The sequence below is a fragment of the Podarcis melisellensis genome, assembly GCF_964234715.1.
Source record: "Podarcis melisellensis genome assembly, chromosome: 18".
NCBI lineage: Eukaryota > Metazoa > Chordata > Lepidosauria > Squamata > Lacertidae > Podarcis > Podarcis melisellensis.
This window is the reverse complement of record NC_138536.1, coordinates 3,984,842-4,004,249: the sequence shown is the minus strand read 5'-3', so window position 1 is coordinate 4,004,249 and position 19,408 is coordinate 3,984,842. Positions and strand designations below refer to the sequence as shown.

Here is a 19,408-nt window from a genome sequence, read left to right as displayed (position 1 = left end):
GTGGAAGGCAGCAGCCGGAGAACCGCCAGGAGAAGAAGGCTCAGAGCCTGTGTATTGGTGGTGGGCGGATGAAGAAGGAGCAGACTGGAAGGAGGAAGTGTTGGAAGCAGGCGAGGGAGTAGACAAATATAATAATAATAATAATAATAATAATAATAATAATACCACCACCACTGAGGGCCTTCTCGGTGGTGGCTCCTGCCCTGTGGAACGCCCTCCCATCAGATGTCAAGGAAATAAAGAACTATCTGACTTTTAGAAGACATCTGAAGGCAGCCCTGTTTAGGGAAGCTTTTTATGTTTGTTGTTTTATCGTGTTTTTAATATTCTGTTGGGAGCCTCCCAGATGGGAGAGGTATAAATGTATTTATTAATAATATTACAGTGGTACCTCGGGTTACATATGCTTCAGGTTACAGACTCCGCTAACCCAGAAGTATTACCTCTGGTTAAGAACTTTGCTTCAGAAATCGTGCTCCAATGGTGCTGTGGCAGCAGGAGGCCCCATTAGCTAAAGTGGTGCTTCAGGCTAAGAACAGTTTCAGGTTAAGAACGGACCTCCGGAACGAATTAAGTACTTAACCCGAGGTACCACTGTATTCTAGATGGGAGTGTGTGTTGATGCCATCCTCTCTCCTTCCAAAAAAAGAAATGATAATAAAATACAGAGTCCGGAAATCCCAGCTGGAGCAAACGTTCAGGCAAATGACAGCAAATGGATTTAAAACAAAAGTCTGACGGTTATTTTCTAGGAAATCCTTAACTCCCAGATGGCAGCTGCACTCTTGGTAGGCCTGACACAGCTGTAAAAAGAATCCGTCTGCTTCCCCTCCCAACACACGGACTCCCCAGATGCTGACCTTGATAGGAGGCTATTGGTGGGGCTATTGTGATTAAGAACTCTGCGCTCCCCACCATTGCCAATTGGCAGATTTCTTCAGAGCCTTGCAGTGGACGGATGGGTGGGAAAGTAGCCTATCTCCCTGAGAAGAGCTGGAATTATTTGTTTATTTATTTATTTATTTATACCCCGCCCATCTGGCTGAGTTTCCCCAGCCACTCTGGGCGGCTCCCAATCAAGTGTTAAAAACAGTACAGCGTTAGATATTAAAAACTTCCCTGAACAGGGCTGCCTTCAGATGTCTTTTAAAGAGAATATAGCTGCTTATTTCCTTCACATCTGAAGGGAGGGCGTTCCACAGGGCGGGCGCCACCACCGAGAAGGCCCTCTGTCTGGTTCCCTGTAACCTCACTTCTCGCAATGAGGGAACCGCCAGAAGGCCCTCGGCGCTGGACTTCAGTGTCCGGGCAGAACGATGGGGGTGGAGATGCTCCTTCAGGTATACTGGGCCGAGGCCGTTTCGGGCTTCCAAGGCCAGCACCAACCCTTTGAATTGTGCTCGGAAACGTACTGGGAGCCAATGCAGATCTCTCAGGACCGGTGTTATGTGGTCTCAGCGGCCACTCCCAGTCCCCAGTCTGGAAGGAGAGGGCTAGCCCTTGCTGTTGGGTTCCTGGGGAGGCTCAGCCAGTAGACCACGAGATTCTTAATCTCTGGGTGGGGTTCAAGCCCCACGCTGGGCAAAAAAATTATCCTGCGTTGCAGGGGCTTGGCCTAGATGACCCATGGGGTCCCTTCCAGCTCTACAATTCTATGATTCTAAAATGCACACCTTTCGCTGGCTGTGCTCCACCCCTTGAGGGCTCCCACCTGGCTGGCACAGGTTCTCGACCTGGAAAAACGTCCTCTCACTAGCTTGGACGGAGAGCTCTTTGTGTGCCTAGGGACGACGTCGCGCGGTTTTTAATTTAGCCACAAAGGCAAGATTCGCAAATATGGCTCTGCCCATCTTTAAAGAATTGCCTCTGGCCCCCCATGTCACTGCCACATGGCCCTTGGAAGATTGCCCACAAGGAAATGTGCCCCCAACCCGCCAGACGAATGCCTCGCAAGACGGAAAACTCGCAAGAAGAAAGAGTTTTCCGTTTTTCGAGGTGCTTCGCCAGACGAATTTCCCTATGGGCTTGCTTTGCAAGAAGAAAGCCCATAGGGAAATCTCCGGGGACCTCTTTTAAAATGCTGGCGGTCGGGAGCAAAGACTTTCGCCCACCGCCGGCCTTCAGAAGAGGTCCTGGACCTCTTCTGAAGGCCGGCGGGGGGCAAAAGTCTTTGCTCCCCCCCACCTGCCGTCCCGGGACAGCGGAGACTTCTCTGCTGTCCCAGGCGATCTTAAAATGCTGGTGGTCGGCAGCAAAGCCCTCCTGTCCCCGGAGCTTGCGGGGTGGGAGGTGGGGAGAAGGGCTTTTCTTCCCACCGCCAGCCTTCAGAACAGCCTTCTGAAAGCTGGCAGTGGGAAGAAAAGCCCTTGTCCCCCCCCCCCCAGCCTTCAGAAGAGGTTGGGGGACAGACTGTCCCCGGACCTGGTCTGAAGGCGGTTTCCATAGGGACGCATTGATTGATTTTCAGTGCATTCCTATGGGAAACCGTGCTTCGCAAGACAAAAAAAACTCGCAAGAAGAAAAAACTCGCGGAATGAATTAATTTCGCCTTGCGAGGTACCACTGTAGCTCTTAATCTCTGGGTCATGCGTTAGAGTCCCACGTTGGGCAAAAGGTTCCTCGATTGTAGGGGGGGTGGGCTGGATGACCCCTGGGGTCCCTTCCAGCTCCGCAATTATAAGATTCACCCTGAGACCGACCACTAAATCCAGATGGACCCAATGAGAGCCATCTTCCAAGGCTATATCATGGAACTTGAGCAAGCTTGCTTCCTCCTGCTCCTGAGGGCAGGACCTGGGTCAGATCAGTGGTCCATTTAGTTCAGCGCTGTCTTTGTGAGACGGATGTTGGCAGGCTGGAAGGTTCAGTTTCTGTTAATTGATTCTCATGAAAACTTACAGATTCTGGCTTCACACAATTAACTCAAGGCAGTGTCCATTGCCTCTTGGCAGAAAGCCAAGGTCTGCTTGACCTAGAAACTACTTACTCTGATTGGTTAACGACCAGCACTCAACTCTGTTATCTAGGAATGCTAGCACAGTGTGTGGTGGGGTGTGTTAGGGGTAGAAGTGCTGTGTATGGTTAAGAGAGAGAGAGAGAAAGAAAGGATTTATTTTGCTTTGTTTTGTATGCAGAAACTCTGCTGGTTTTATTTTTCCTTTTAATAAATCCTGTAAATAGTTATTCTGAGTCTAGCTGACTAGTCATTTCCACCTCAACTAGCTTCTGCGCTGTGCAGGAAAACTCTGCTACGCTTGGGCTAAAGTCATTAGAGCTATGCCTGGCACTTCAAAGTTCCAAGAGTGCAGAGGCGGGCAACCCAGAAGATCAAGGGTCTGGGGACCAAGCCTGATGAGCGGTTGAAGGAGCTGGGTATGTTTAGCCTGGAAAAGAGATAGGAGAGGCTTCTTCCAGTATCTCAGGGGTACCCAAACTTTTTTCAAGAAGGCCCAGATTTGATGTAGTGAACATGCGTGAGGGCCAACCAAAGTCGTTGAGCTTTTTGGGGGATTTTACTGCCAAAGCGGCCAGATTAAATTAGGCCTTTGGAAATGCCTGCAATATCTGAGGGGCTGTCCCATGGAAGAGGGAATAATACTGTTATTAAATTTTATTTATACCCAGCCCTCACTGGCCAGAGCCGGGGTTCAGGGCGGCGAAACCAATAAAATCACAGTAAAAACATAATAGGGGGGAAAGAAAAGAAAAGATTAGAAAACCAGTTTAAAATACAGGTTAAAATGCAATTTTAAAACGCAGCCTCATTTTAAAGTAGCTGATAAATCTTGTTTTCTCCTTTTGCTCCGGAGGATAGGACTCGAACCCATGGCTTCGAGTTACGAGGAAGGAGGTTCCGACTCTGTCGGAAAGCTCTTCCTGATGTTGACCACTGTTGGAAGGTGCTGGATTCTCCTTCCTTGGCGGTTTTGAAGCAGAGGTTGGGTGGCCGTCTTTGGTTGAGATTCCTGCATTGCAGAGGGTTGGGCTGCATGACCCCTGGGGTCCCTCCGTGAGTCAAGGGTTCCTGTCCCCGAGGACCCATCTCCACTCGCTTCCTTCCCCTCCTTTCCTGCAGCTGGTTTCGGAAAAAGCACACGCAGGCCGACCCTCTGGTCCCCATCCCGCCCAGCCCAGAGACGAAGGACCGATGGCGGAGTATGACGGTGGTGCCTTACCTGGAAGACCTGCACGGCTACAACGAAGAGGACGACGACGACGACTTGAAAGATGACTACTTGGAGGACGAGATCATCTACACTCAGGACTTCACCGTGCCAGGTAAGGGAGCCGGGAGGCGGCAGGGGATGGTTGCCGTTGGCCTTGGGGTTCCAGCCAGGTTTACAGCAGGGCTGGATTTAGGTTTGATGAGGCCCTAAGCTACTGAAGAGGGACACGGGTGGCGCTGTGGGTTAAACACCAGAGCCTAGGACTTGCTGATCAGAAGGTCGGCGGTTCGAATCCCCGCCACGGGGTGATCTCCCATTGCTCAGTCCCTGCTCCTGCCAACCCAGCAGTTCAAAAGCACGTCAAAGTGCAAGTAGATAAATAGGTACTGCTCCGGCGGGAAGGTAGACAGCGTTTCCGTGCGCTGCTCTGGTTCGCCAGAAGCGGCTTAGTCCTGCTGGCCACATGACCCGGAAGCTGTACACCGCCTCCCTTGGCCAGTAAAGCAAGATGAGCGCCGCAACCCCAGAGTCGGTCACGACTGGACCTAATGGTCAGGGGTCCCTTTACCTTTAAGCTACTGAAGGCGCTAATTGTTGTCAACACCCGTCCATCTCAAGGAACAATGGAGAGCGTCTCTGGGGGTGAAGCCAAATTGATGCATTTACAGCATCAAAGGCACTTCCCCGGGGTGCAAGCCTGGGCCATGTGTCCAGAGGTCTTGGGCTGGCCAGATGACAAGACCCCCCTCTTGGCCTCAAAGGAAAGCAGAGCAAGACATTTGGCACCAGTTTGGGTCAGGGCCAGATTTAGGTTTGATGCGGCCCTCAGCTACTGAAGGTAATGGGGCCCATTCTAGTCCAGTTGTCCTTTGTCAGCCACAAATTCTCGCTGTTTTTGTGTGTGGAACGTATGCTATATGGCAATTGATGGACCTAATAGGTATCTCAAGCCATTTGCACATATTGTCATGCAACCAGTCCATGCAGAATGTAGGCACCCTCTATATAGAAATGAGCAAACCAGTGATATTTTAGGGAGCAGGCTAGCAGGCGGGGCCCATGACTTACATCATAGGAGCCTACACAACACAAAACACCGTTGCTGCATGTAGGTTTTATTTCATTTGTTTTTTATCATATTTTGGAAACCTACATCCAGGTGTTTTTTCCCTTTACATTTTTTGGGGCTTGTTTAGCTTATGCATAAATCCAGCACTGGCTTCCAGGGAGGGTTGGCCTACAAGCTAAGAAGAGTTCAGTTTGAGTGCTTGGCTATGTTGTTAAGATGGCTTGCATCGTTCTTTGCTATGCATTTTTCGCATTTTTTACATTGCAATTTCGTGTTGCGGACCACCTCCAGGATCTACGGATGTTGGGCGGTGTACGAATTAAAATAATAGCAACCGTAATATTGTGCAGATTGCAGTGGAGTCCATTACCAGGGGAAGGGCTTCCCTGCAGATGTGCTGGGAGGGGAGCAGGGAAGGAGAAATTACTAGCCTTCGTTGTGTCCCTGAAATCACCTGAAAGGAGGTGGTTTGTGTCTCCAAGGTTTGCAGTAATCATGCAACTTGCAGTTGCAATCGAAATTACTCAGCTGCCCTTTGCAAACCAGGTTTGTTAACAAAATTTACAGACCGTTTGCAGTGAGCAAATGAAAGTTGCCTTTTCAGCTGAATTTGGGGGACGACTTGAAGCATCTGTCGCGTTCAGCTATTTCGATTGCTTTCGTTTGATTTGCTCCTTTGCAAGCCGCCGAAATCTTCACTTCCGACTTGGGTTGCCTGCCGCGCGCGTGTCCCACCCTCCCTGACGGCTCCCGTGTTGCGTTTTCCTCAGGTGACGACAGCGAGGCAGGGCTTAGAGAGGACGAGAGCGCAGATCAGGAAGGATATTTTGCACTCCTCTTCGGGGAAGGAGATTCCACCGCCGCTGCCACCAGCTCAGAGGAAGGAAGGCTTAGCTTAGATGGCAAGAGAGCTCAGGCGAAAGAGGAAGACAACAAGGCGGCTTGCTTTTCCACCAGCTAGGACCAGTCCCTGGCCTCGAACCGAGAATGGGTGGGCGGGAGGTCGTTGGGGGAAAGAACCCCTTTTAAACCATAGGTGCCCCTCCAAAAATGCCCAAATCGCGGCCGGTCACCTTGCCAGTTCCTTGCCTTCTTGGAAAGTTAATGTACGTTCTTGGCGGCACTTCTCAGCGCTGCAGTTCCGTGCCAGGGCCCCTTCCTGGTGTTCCCCGGTCACAGTTTCCATGTTCTCCACCCACCCAGAGCCCCAGCTGCCCTCCTGTGCCATGCCCTGCCAGCGCCCTTCTGAAATTTCAGGCCTCTACGGCTCCCTTTGGCCGTGCTGGTGGTCCTAGCTTGAAACCTCCAGCCGATTTGGCGCAAAACGCCAACCCCCGCCTCTCTGCGCTGTGTTGGCACCGGCGGAGGATCATCATCGCTGCGGCGTTAATCGCTGCCGTTATCTGCCGCCTGTCGAATCAGCCGCATCCCAGAGAGCTGTCAGTCGGCGTTCTTGACAGCGAGATGGGTTGGCTTCTCCCGTCCTTGGCACACACACACACACCCCATCTCTCCTGGGGAACACCGGCTCTTAAAAAGTTCGGCCGCCCCACCCCCTTTTATCCAGATTTATTGTTATTATTGTTGCTTTTAAAAGGTTTTCTTTTCCGGAGAAAAGCTGTTCTTTTCCGCCCTCTGCGACCTTCGGTTTGAAGAGCGAAATAAAAAGCTTTGTTGCATTTTGAAATTCTCCCTTTTTTTAAAAAAAATAACGTTTCCAATCCGGCTCTTCGCTTTAGAAGCTTTGCAGTTCGGCTTACGGCAGGGCCGGTTATCTGTCGAAGAATATCCCCTGAGTTTTATATGATCTTCCCGAACGCTCGGAAGACATAAAAACACACACCACTATTTAAAACTCCAGCTCAGAACGGGTGCAAAATAATCCCAAGTTGCCAAACATTTTGTGGCCCGGGGAGAAGAACCTTTGCAAGTGGAGCAAAAACCTCTAGCTAGGGCTGTGCAGTCAGAAAAGGCTTCCTGACAGGTTAGAAGAAAAGGTAAGATTGTGCCTAGGGTGGAAAAAGGGAGGCGGGTTTTTCTCTCTAATAATGGAACTCTAGGGTCGTTGAGCACAGACTAAAGAAAATGTCATTTGCACAGTGCAGAGTTCATAGAAAAAGAGAAAGGGACCCGGGGGTCATCAAGTCCAGCCCCCTGCAGTGCAGGAATCTCGGCTAAAGCATCCATGACACATGGCCACCCAACCTCTCCTTTCTTGTCACTCTGAAGCCATGGATTCGGGTCCTACCTTCCAGAGCAGGAGAAAACAAGCACGCTCCCTTTTCCGTGTGACAGCCCTTAAGATATTTGAAAGCGTTCAACTGTGGAACTCCCTGCCACAGGGGGCAGCCATGGGATGGCTCTAAAAGAAGATGGCACAAATCCGAGGAGCAGAATTCATAGCCAGGACAGCTGCTCTCTGCCCCCGCGGTCAGAAGCACAGTATACATCCAGGAGGCAAAGTTTGGTTAGAATTGGGTACGCACTCCCAGCCTTAACGCTAAATGCATTTCTTCTCCTAAAGGTAAAGGGTAAAGGGGCCCCTGACCATTAGGTCCAGTTTTGACCAACTCTGGGGTTGCGGCGCTCATCTCGCTTTACTGGCCGAGGGAGCCGGCGTACAGCTTCCGTGTCATGTGGCCAGCATGACTAAGCCGCTTCTGGTGAATCAGAGCAGCGCACGGAAACACCGTTTACCTTCCCGTTGGAGCAGTGCCTGTTTATCTACTTGCACTTTGACGTGCTTTCGAACTGCTAGGTTGGCAGGAACTGGGACCGAGCAACGGGAGCTCACCCCGTCATTGCGGGGATTCGAACCGCCGACCTTCTGATCGGCAAGCCCCAGGCTCTGTGGTTTAGACCGCAGCGCCACCCGTGTCCCTATTTTCTTCTCCTACCCCACTACAAATAAAAGCTTGGCGGGGCATGAGGGGGGAGCCCCAAGACTTCACCCGCTTGGGCAGAATTCCTTAAATTAGATCTAAAGCACGCAGCCAGGGTTCGGAGGGTTGAGGAGGAGAAGAATACAAACTTTTTGACCTTACGCGGCCACTCCACTAACATGGTTTTAACCTCACGTGCCATTGGCTTTTCCCACCTGAGATACCTGCCTGGGCAGAACGGCCGTCGAGCAAAACAGTTGTGAGGGACACTGGCGCACTCGCTGTCGCCCGTGGAACGGCTTTTAAGAAATAAACACGTGAGCCAGGGTACCGCCGTATTGAAATAGCCCTCGCCATCTCCGCAGCTACGCGAGCTACGGGGACCGGTTCCCTTCCGGCCCCTCAGGGTGTCCTACTTTCCAAAGTCATGAGGTCTAGCAACTTGGAGGTCAGGGTCTTTGCTTGAAGCAGCTGCCGTGAGGCTGCGTGCCTGAACGGCGCTGCATGGTTGCAGATTCGGGAAGCCCCCCAACCGACGGGGGATCCCTGTGGGTGAAAGTGGCGGTTTTGCCACTCTCTCCAGAAACCCTTTTGTGGATATCTTCCTATATGAATAGAAATGCAGGGTGTTGTCAGGTTCTACATCTGCGGCAGGGGGGAGAGAGAGAGAGAGAGACTTGGCGTAGCAGAGGGGTCCCCTTTTTGCGTAGGGTTCGGGGTGCCGTATTAAGAGAGCGCCAGGAAAAAACACGAGCCCTGTATCGGGATGGCGACTCCCGCAGCGTTTGAGAACACCAGCTAAGCTGCAGGCAGAGGTGGCAGCGGAGGGAGAAGAGAAAACCAGGCGAGTGAGTCACTTGCGGAGGCAGGAGGTGGCTTACATTGCGGGGAGGGAAACTCGTTAAGTTTCCCATTGATCAGAAGAAGAAGGTGCTTTGGGGGGGGTGGCTGCTTTGCACCCCCCTTCCTCTGCTCCCTCCTTCCCTGCCGAAACACTTAAAAGTTGATGTTGCTTGGCTGAATGTACTTTCATATATATATATAAATTGTCAACACACTATTCTTTACTTGGCTAGGAAAGTAAAGGTCCCCTCCCTCCCTCCCTCGCTCTCTCTCTGCTCCCCCCCCCCAAAAAAACCCACCTTCTCCTCCCATTTCTGGGAACCCCACGGTTAAGAACCCAAAGGGGTTTGCCACTCTCTCCAGAAACCCTTTCGTGGATATCTTCCTATATGAATAGAAAGGCAGGGTGTCGTCAGGTTCTGCAGCAATGGCTGGGGGGGGGGGGGAGGAGGCCCTTTGTTTCTGTTTGTTTCTTTGTTAATTGCCTTTGTGCACCCTGCCCAAATGGCTTCGGGAGCAGCTTGCAAACAAAGCGAGGCAGTTGGTATCTCCGCAGGACAACTGCGTTAGAAGATGGAGGGGGAAAACCAAAACCCTCCACGACACGCAAGGGAAAGGGGACAGGGAGGGAAGAGGAAAACCCAAAACCCCAGCGTTGATTTCTGAAAGAGGTGCTCTTATAAGAATGATCCACTACTCGGTTCAAGGTTCAGCTGGTGTCTTTTTGCTTGATTGTTTTTATTTTGTTTTTATTTGTTAACATTCGCATTCCACCTCTACCTTCCACTCACTCCTTGTTCCATCCTTGCAGCACCCCTGCGAGGTAGCTTAGGCTAAGAGACAGCAACCGGCCCCAAATCACCCAGCGAGCTTCAGGGTGGATTGCGGTTTTGAACCCTGGTCAGCCAGCTCATGGCCCAACGCTCTAACCATTGTGCCACACTTCTGCTCCCCCCCACTGTCCTGCAAAGGCCAGGTAAAGGTAAAGGGACCCCTGACCATTAGGTCCAGTCGTGGCCGACTCTGAGGTTGCGGCGCTCATCTCTCTTTATTGGCCGAGGGAGCCGGCGTACAGCTTCCGGGTCATGTGGCCAGCAGGACTAAGCTGCTTCTGGTGAACCAGAGCAGCGCACGGAAACGCCGTTTACCTTCGCGCCGGAGCGGTACCTATTTATCTACTTGCACTTTGACGTCCTTTTGAACTGCTAGGTTGGCAGGAGCAGGGACTGAGCAACGGGAGCTCACCCCGTCATTGCGGGGATTCGAACCGCCGACCTTCTGATCGGCAAGTCCTAGGCTCTGTGGTTTAACCCACAGCGCCACCCAAAAAAGAAAAGATATAGCAGCACATCAAATTGAAATAAATAAATGGGGATGAATGTGGTGCTACTCGTGAGCAGAGCTGAGCAGAACGCCACCTCTGGGGATCCATGCAATGGATCTTTGAAGCAACCCCTTTTGCAAAGGTCTTAGGCAACGGCGTGTTGTTTTTTTGGAGGGGGGGCCTGGCGCTCCCCAGGGATAAAGGACAACACGCTTTGGGTCGTGCGTAAGTCCTTTACGGTGGCGACTTACGTCTCCCCGGGGGTGCTGTGACGGGAATCTGCGTCCTTGGGCGAAAAAGCAATTTGCAGTCGCCCCTTCTCCTGGCTCCGGCTGAGTCATCCGGCTTGAAAAAGCCACCGCTCCTCTGCGTGAAAATTACCTTGGCAGGATCTGCCGGGAGGCACCGGCAGCGGTGGGGGGAGCGAGTGCGAGAGCAGCAGACGCGATCGCAGAGGGCATTGTTAGCCGAAGGCAGGATTGACGTCCGCCTTCCCTCCCACCCGCCCCCGTAGCTGAGCTAAGCAATTGTCGCTCTGCCTCATTTATATATTTTCTTACGCTTGCTTGCGGGAAAGTAAATCGCTTGCACTCTTAGTGGTTTGTTTTTTCCCCCCTGTCATGGCGTTGCCGGGCAGTGTTGTAAACAAAAAATTGCCCTTTTCCCTTATGGGGTATCCAAGAGCCCATATAGAATCCTTACATAGGTTCCCTATTGGTAGGAGAAAATAACAGAGGCCAACCAGAGAATATTGAGAAGCAAAGCAGCTAGTAAGCTTGATCTTTATTGATCTGTTGCAACAGGGTGCTCCCCTCACACGCAAGAAAGGAGGAGGGACCCAGAAAAATGGCGTGCAAGGCCTTATAAAGACTTTTGAAATTGCCCCCCTGTAGATCAAGACCACCCCCAGAAACATCATACATACATCACAGAAGGGGTGTAACCTAAGACCACCCCTCAGATACATCACACCTACATCACAGAAATTTTAATATTGTTTTTCTCCTGTTGTTGTTTATCTCCTGTCTGGCAGGTTACTTGATTGGGGACCCTGGCCAGTCTTTTGTAATGATAAATACTTAGTTCCTGGGCCAGGCCACAGGCTCACACCCTATTCAAACACAGACATACCCTTAAGACAGGATTTGTGAAGGAAAAGACAAGGGGGAGGCTTTTCCATTTTGACCTTGCAGAGAAAACATTGGCTCAGTTTAGGAATCAAAATGGTTCCAGGTTGGCCTTCCTGTGCTGATCTATGTACGTGCGGTTATGAACATTGCCTTATATCTAAGACCATAAAATTCCTATCACAGCGGTAGTTGAGAAGACCCAGCTGTGGCGCCGGCGCTCGCAGCGTCCCAGATTTGCCTGGGAGAAGATTCGAGTTCGAATCCTCCCGCTCGCTGTGCCTCTCGCCACCAAAACCTACTTTGTAGGGTCGTCTTGCGGCAGAGCAATGCACACGCTACCTCGAAACCCATTTGGGAGAGGAACAAGGCAGGATCGAAGCCTCAAGAGATTAATAATAATAATTCAGAAATGGCAACGTTTCCTGTAAGAGGCAGGCTTTAAAAGAGAATTGGGGGGGGGGATGCAGAAAAGTCTACAATAGCTGCTCACCACGGTTCTCCTATTGCAGGCAGCAAATGCTGGGGATCTCGAGTGGGGTGATTCGAACTCAGGTCCTGCCCCAGGCATCCCTTTGTGGGGACCGGTTAACTGCAGCAAGGACAGGGTGTCGGACTAGGTAGCTCCTCTTTGGCCAGATCCGGCAGGGACAACTAACGCCAACCCAACTCCACAGGGGTACATAGCTGTCAACTTTTCCCTTTTCTTGCGAGGAATCCTATTCGGAATAAGGGAATTTCCCTTTAAAAAGGGAAACGTTGTCTGGTCGGCTGCTGAGAAGATAGGATGGTGAACTTCAAGCATCAAGCGTTTTCTCAAACCTGGGTCCCCGGCTGTCGTCGGACTACAACTCCCATCATCCCCGGCTAGTAGGACCAGCGGCCAGGGATGGTGGGAGCCGTAGTCCAGCTGGAAACACAAGTTTGAAAATAAAACTTTTCGGAAATATTTTAACAGAAATACAATCCAACAGATAGGTGTGTTTTGACTCCCCTCCCTAGCACTCTGTTTATGGTTTCTTATATACAGTGTTACCTCGGGTTACATACGCTTCTGGTTACAGACTCTGCTAACCCAGAAATAGTGCTTCAGGTTAAGAACTTTGCTTTAGGATGAGAACAGAAATCGTGCTCCGGCAGCACAGCAGCAGCAGGAGGCCCCATTAGCTAAAGTGGTGCTTCAGGTTAAGAACAGTTTCAGGTTAAGAATGGACCTCCGGAACGGATTAAGTACTTAACCCGAGGTACCACCGTGTGTATATATTTATATATAACACTGCAACTCCTATATTACTCCAATTATTAATTTCTCCCTAATTCTCTTTTTAGCATTAATTTTTAACTGTTTGGTTTAAATTGATCCCGCTGATGAACAGTAACATTTCAGACAATCCACGAATTTCCCCCAGTCTCTGATAAAGTTCCCCCACCTCTTGGTTCCCTATTAATCCCTTAATTTTCGCCATTTCGGCATGGTCCATTAATTTAGTCTGGTTGGTACTGAATCTTCTTTCCATTGGCATACATAAAACACTGCTTTTTCTTTCTTTCAACCTTTCGGTAACTCTATAGCAGGCATAGGCAAACTGGGCCCTCCAGATGTTTTGGGACTACAACTTCCATCATCCCTAGCTAACTGGACCAGTGGCCAGGGATGATGGGATTTGTAGTCCCCAAACATCTGGAACGGCCCAGTTTGCTTATGCCTGGTATAGAGTTACCGAAAGGACGATGGGATTTGTAGTCCCCAAACATCTGGAGGGCCAGAGTTTGCCTATGCCTGGTATAGAGTTACCGAAAGGACGATGGGATTTGTAGTCCCAAAACATCTGGGGGGCCGAGTTTGCCTATGCCTGGTATAGAGTTACCGAAAGGATGATGGGAATTGTAGTCCCCAAACATCTGGGGAGCTGAGTTTGCCTATGCCTGGTATAGAGTTGCCAAAAGGATGATGGGAGTTGTAGTCTCCAAACATCTGGAGGGCCGAGTTTGCCCATGCCTGCTCTATACCAATTCTCCCTGGTTTGTGTGTTTTTTTAAATTAAAAGTTATTTTGAGCGTTTCCTCCCAATTAATTTATAAACCATTTCCCAGGAAGTTCCCACGTTTGAGGTTTAGATGCTCTCGTCGGCCCTCTGCGCATGCCCCGTGGCACAGACCTCCCCTGTACCTCCTTTTTTTTCTTCTTTTTTCCGTGTTCCCCTCCGTTTGCCTTCCAGGACAGGTGCCTGACGAGGAAGTGAGGCAGAATGGGCAGAGCCGCTGCAGCCGGGGCCTCCCCAAGCCGGTCTGCATGAACGGGACGGAACCAGCCCAGATTGGCGGCAAGACGAAGGCCGAGCGGAGGGCCAGCGCCTCGTCCAACCCTTCGCGCAAAGCCTCGTCTTCTACCAGCAGCAAGATTCGGAAGCTGTCCACCTGCAAGCAGCAGTGACGGCCTGAGCATCGCCCACCGCAGGTCTGTAGGTCTTCCTCTCCACCTTCCTCTCTTTTTCCGGAAAGGTGGTGCCGCCCAGTGGTTAGAGCGCTTGCATTGCATGCAGAAGGCCTCAGCTTTAGTCTCCAGGAGAGCCCTTGCCAGTCACTTTCAGCGTGGGTCAGTGATTTGACTTGTAGAATCGTATATAGCGGGGATAATAATAATAGTAATAAAAAAATTTATTTATATCCCGCCCTCCCCAGCCACTCTGGGCGGCTTCCAACAGAACACTAAAACACAATAACCTATTCAACATTAAAAGCTTCCCTAAACAGGGCTGCCTTCAGATGTCTTTTAAAGATAGGATACCTGCTTATTTCCTTCACATCTGAAGGGAGGGCGTTCCACAGGGCGGGCGCCACCACCGAGAAGGCCCTCTGCCTGGTTCCCTGTAACTCGTAGCGAGGGAACGGCCAGAAGGCCCTCGCCGCTGGACCTCAGTGTCCGGGCAGTATCAAGTTAACCAGAGGAACTCACTGCTACAAGGTGTTTCTCATGCATTCAGGGCCATCTAGACTCGCTAGCATCCTTTCTGGGGTGTTTTTATCCCCCCCCCCAAAAAAAAATTAAGAGGGAGCTTCCGACTCTTACGTACTAACCAAGGCAGGGTTTTGTTTTTTTTAATGCATGCATTGTGCCTCTGACCTTAAGTGAGCAGGGATCGCGGAGCGGGGCAGACGCGATCAGCTTGTGCATGAGGCTTTCATCTGACTTGACGTATATCCCTCCCTTTCCCAGCTCTGCAGAAAACCCCGAATCCCTCCTCCTTCTCTCTCTTGTCTCCCCACCCCGAATAAAATAATAACAAAATCCCTCCCCGGCTGTTTTCGCCCAGCTCTCCTGATTCATAAGCTCAGCCCAGGAAGAAAGAAGGGAAAATTATTCATCTGTGATCTGCCCACCCCCGCCTGGCCTCGCCGCAGTAATGCACTTAGCCGGTGGCGCCTTCTCTTCCTTGCAACCTCGCCCCCCCCCCAAAAGCTTTTATCTCCTTGGCTCGCAACCAGGTTTCTTCATTCTCTCCCCTTCCCTCTCCGGTTCTTCTTATTTCGCCTCCTTCCTAAGTCTCCAAATAGCTTCGGAAAATAAGATGGAGTATCTCATGCAAGCGAGACTGAATCTGGATCAGGAGGGGGGTGTTGTTGTTTTTTTAAAGAATATTTATTAAGATTTTACAAAGACATCAATACAAAAATCCGTAAAAAATAAAAATAAAGATATAACATACAAAAGACGGAAAAAAGGGGAAAAAATTAAAAACAAATCCATTTTTTATAACTTTAAACTCATTAGCTTGTTTCCTTGACCTCCTCACACCTCCCCTTTTTGTGTTCCCATTTACATAATCAAATCAGCAAATCCTTACCCTCTTTAATCTTAACTCTTTATCTTAACATATTATAACTCTATATTTTCATCCATTATCAATTCATTTTTGCATATCCTTATTAACTTTGTTGCTAATGCCACTTATTTTCAATCCAACATCCTTTTAACATTCATTAATTTTACAGTGTTTGTGCAGATAGTCTTTAAATTTCTTCCAATCTTCTTCCACCAACTCTTCTCCCAGGTCTCGGATTCTGCCAGTCATTTCCGCCAATCCCATATAGTCCATCACCTTCATCTGCCGCTCTTCCAGGGTGGGTAGATCCTGTGTCTTCCAGTACTTTGCAATAAGTATTCTTGCTGCTGTTGTAGCATACATAAAGAATGTTCTATCCTTCTTTGGCACCAATTGGCCGACCATGCCCAGGAGAAAGGCCTCTGGTTTCTTCAGAAAGGTATATTTAAATACCTTTTTCATTTCATTATAGATCATCTCCCAGAAAGCCTTAACAGGAGGGGGGTGTTGCCCCAAAAAAACACACACACACAAAAACAAAACTCCAAGATAAAGAGATTTGGAGGCGAGCGTCGCCCCCCCCCCCCAGAGAAAGGTGGCTGTGGAGCTTTCGCTGTGCCGGCCCGGCCGAGGCAAGCCCCCAAATAATCCAGCCGAAATCTTCCCTCCAGGCCCTTCATTCGATCAAGTCCTTTGCAGCATTAAAAGAAGAAAATCTCTTGCATTTTTGGAATCAGGCGGCCGTGTTTCCATCTCTCCAGGCTAAACCTTTCTCCATCTCGGACCCCCCCCCCCTTCTGTGAACCACCAACCCCACCCCATGTTCCAGTTTGCCTTCGGCCGCTTTTGGCTTCGCCCCAGAACTGGACGCAGGTTTCCTGCTTTAATTCGGGGGCTGAAGCGAAACCGGGACCTCGGAAGCGGCGGTTCCCTTTAGCGCAGCCGAAGATTGCGTTTGGCTTCTTTGCAGATGCGTCGCGCTGCTGGCTCATAGAATCCTAGAGTTGGAAGAGACCCCAAGGGCCATCGAGTCCAACCCCCTGCCAAGCAGGAAACACCATCAGAGCACTCCTGACATATGGTTGTCAAGCCTCTGCTTAAAGACCTCCAAAGAAGGAGACTCCACCACACTCCTTGGCAGCAAATTCCACTGTCGAACAGCTCTTACTGTCAGGAAGTTCTTCCTAATGTTGAGGTGGAATCTTCTTTCTTGTAGTTTGGATCCATTGCTCCATGTCCGCTTCTCTGGAGCAGCAGAAAACAACCTTTCTCCCTCCTCTATGTGAGATCCTTTTATATATTTGAACATGGCTATCATATCACCCCTTAACCTCCTCTTCTCCAGGCTAAACATGCCCAGCTCCCTTAGCCGTTCCTCATAAGGCATCGTTTCCAGGCCTTTGACCATTTTGGTTGCCCTCCTCTGGACACGTTCCAGTTTGTCAGTGTCCTTCTTGAACTGTGGTGCCCAGAACTGGACACAGTACTCCAGGTGAGGTCTGACCAGAGCAGAATACAATGGCACTATTACTTCCCTTGATCTAGATGCTATACTCCTATTGATGCAGCCCAGAATTGCATTGGCTCGCAGTTTCTATTTTTACTTCTTGGCCAAGGTAGCAGGCTCTCTCTTTTCTCGCTTTGAACCTACTCCCGGTAGACCTGCTGCAACTTAGCAGGGTGTGTTTTCTGTGGATCTCCTCTACAGGCCCAGAAAGCCATGAAAAACGCTAAAAAGACCCCTCTCTGCCCTGGCCAGCTGCCCCGGCTAAGCCTCGCCAAGGTTTTCCGCCTTCTGCCTTTAAAGACCCCAGACATCGGGCCTCCTACTGTTTTCCGGCACTTGCTAAAAACATTTCTGCTTGGACGGGCCAACCCAGATGTTTTAAAAGCCTGCGCAAGCTCCGATCTGCTTTTAGCCTGTTGTTAAAAGATGGAATGTCTTAAATTAAGTGTTGCCAGTTTTTCTCACAATCAGAGAACTGGGGGGGGGGGGGGTTGGAAGGAGACCATAGCGGTCATTTAGTCCAATGCAATGCAGGATTTTTTTTCCAGCATGGGACTCTCTATTGTTTAAAAAAAATTGTGTCACCTGTTGTTGTCCTGTGTGAGTGTCTGGAGGCTGTTGGAGGATGGATGGTGGCTAATGCATTGAGGTTGAATCCTGACAAGACAGAAGTCCTGTTTTGGGGGGACAGGGGGCGGGCAGGTGTGGGGGACTCCCTGGTCCTGAATGGGGTAACTGTGCCCCTGAAGGACCAGCTGAGCAGCCTGGAGGTCATTCTGGACTCACAGCTGTCCATGGAGGCGCAGGTCAAATCTGTGTCCAGGGCAGCTCCATCTGGTACGCAGGATGAGACCCTCCCTGCCCGCAGACTGTCTCGCCAGAGTGGTGCATGCTCTAGTTATCTCCCACTTGGACTACTGCCATGCGCTCTACGTGGGGCTACCTTTGAAGGTGACCCGGAAACTGCAACTAATCCAGAATGCGACAGCTAGACTGGTGACTGGGAGCGGCTGCTGGGACCACATAACACTGGTCTTGAAAGACCTACATTGGCTCCCAGGACATTTCCGAGCACAATTCAAAGTCTTGGTGTTGACCTTTAAAGCCCTAAATGGCCCAGTAGACCTGAAGGAGCGTCTCCACCCCCATCATTCTGCCTGGACACTGAGTCCAGCGCCGAGGGCCTTCTGGCTGTTCCCTCATTGCGAGAAGCCAAGCTACAGGGAACCAGGCAGAGTTCCTTCTCGGTGGTGGCACCCGCCCTGTGGAACGCCCTCCCATCAGATGTCAATGAAATAAACAACTGTCTGACATTCAGAAGACATCTTAAGGCAGCCCTGTTCAGGGAAGTTTTTAATGTGTAACATCTTAGTGTATTTTTGGTCTTTGTGGAAGCTGCCCAGAGTGGCTGGGGAAACCCAGCCAGATGGGCGGGGTATAAATAATATATTATTATTATTATTGAATGAAGGGCTGTATGCAGATGTTGTTAATAATTGTAGTGGGGTTTTTTAAGTTTTAAATTATGCACTCTTTTTGCACATGGGTAACTGTGACACAACAGAGCGGTATGCAATAAATCGCAGAACTTTTTCTGACGTCCGATTTCTCTCTCTCTCTCCCCCCCCCTTTTCTTTTTTAAAAACTCTTCGCAGCCAGAGCCCCGAATTACTGCGCTTGGCGGCCGCCGTATCCCCTCCTCGGCTCTCTGTGCATCTCCCCCCCCAGCCATGCCCTTGCCCGCCCCCTCCCCACGCCGGTATATCCCTGGTAGCCGATCCCCCCGTAGACCCCCGCTTGCGATCCAAAAAAGAGAGAGCCAAGAAAGAGGAAGAGAAACCCCTTTTTGTAAAGAAAAAAAAAAGACGCAATCCTTTTATTTGGGGAGGGGGGGCAGAAGAGGACGACACCCAACGGCGGTTCAGCAAATCCTGCTTTTTTTTAGACTGAGAAGAAGAAGAAACCTGGCTGAGCTTCACCTCCCGAAATCCTGCCTGTGTGGCCGTCCGGATTCCCACGACTTGTTGGGGGGGGGGATTTTGAAGTGGGAGGGGGCTGCTCCTGGTTGAGGAGGGGCTTTTTGAGATGGGGGGGCGAGTTCCCTCCAGGACTTGGCACATCTCCCCTCCCGCCATTCCTCCTCATGTTAGAATTTTTGAAAGCCATCGACACGCACTTTATGTAGTAGACTACTGTTATATAATATATATATTATATATTATATTTTTTTTCCTCCCCTAACCCTTCTTTCTTTCTTTCTTTCTTTCTTTCTTTCTTTCTTTCTTTCTTTCTTTCTTTCTTTCTTTCTTTCTTTCTTTCTTTCTTTCTTTCTTTCTTTCTTTTCGGCCCCCTCCTCCCTCCCTTCCCCCCTCCCTCTTTTTTGAGGGGGGGGAGGGCAGTTTATATTTGCAGTTATCTTTAGAGAACTTCCTTGCACATTTGTGACCGTATCTGAAATAAATGGAAAGAGCTGGGGAGGGGAATGTCGCGGCCTGCAAAAATTGAGGGGGGGGGAGAAGAGAGGTTCCGAAAGTGGGGAGGGGGCGTTATGGGGAGGGGGAAACCCGGTATTTAAAACGTCAACAAAAAATCACCACACTATTAAAACGAAAATAAAAAAAATCTGCATGCTGTTTATAAGGGCTGGAGCAAAGGGAAGTGAGTGC

General features: G+C 50.2%; 1 protein-coding gene across 2 annotated transcripts in view; it reads left to right on the top strand.

The window, feature by feature from the left end:
- The window catches only part of STK11 (serine/threonine kinase 11), a 61,290-nt gene extending 42,268 nt beyond the window's left edge, over positions 1 to 19,022 (top strand). Inside the window, exons 8-10 of one of the 2 annotated variants that reach the window (XM_081895703.1) lie at positions 4,076 to 4,278; positions 13,631 to 13,869; positions 18,398 to 19,022. In XM_081895703.1, coding sequence (XP_081751829.1) covers positions 4,076 to 4,278; positions 13,631 to 13,845 — 418 coding nt within the window. In that variant the 3' untranslated portion in view covers positions 13,846 to 13,869; positions 18,398 to 19,022. Of the gene's footprint in view, positions 1 to 4,075; positions 4,279 to 6,005; positions 6,923 to 13,630; positions 13,870 to 18,397 lie in introns of those variants that run through there. The other variant, XM_081895704.1, reaches the window with a different exon arrangement.
- Positions 19,023 to 19,408: the final 386 nt, after the last annotated feature.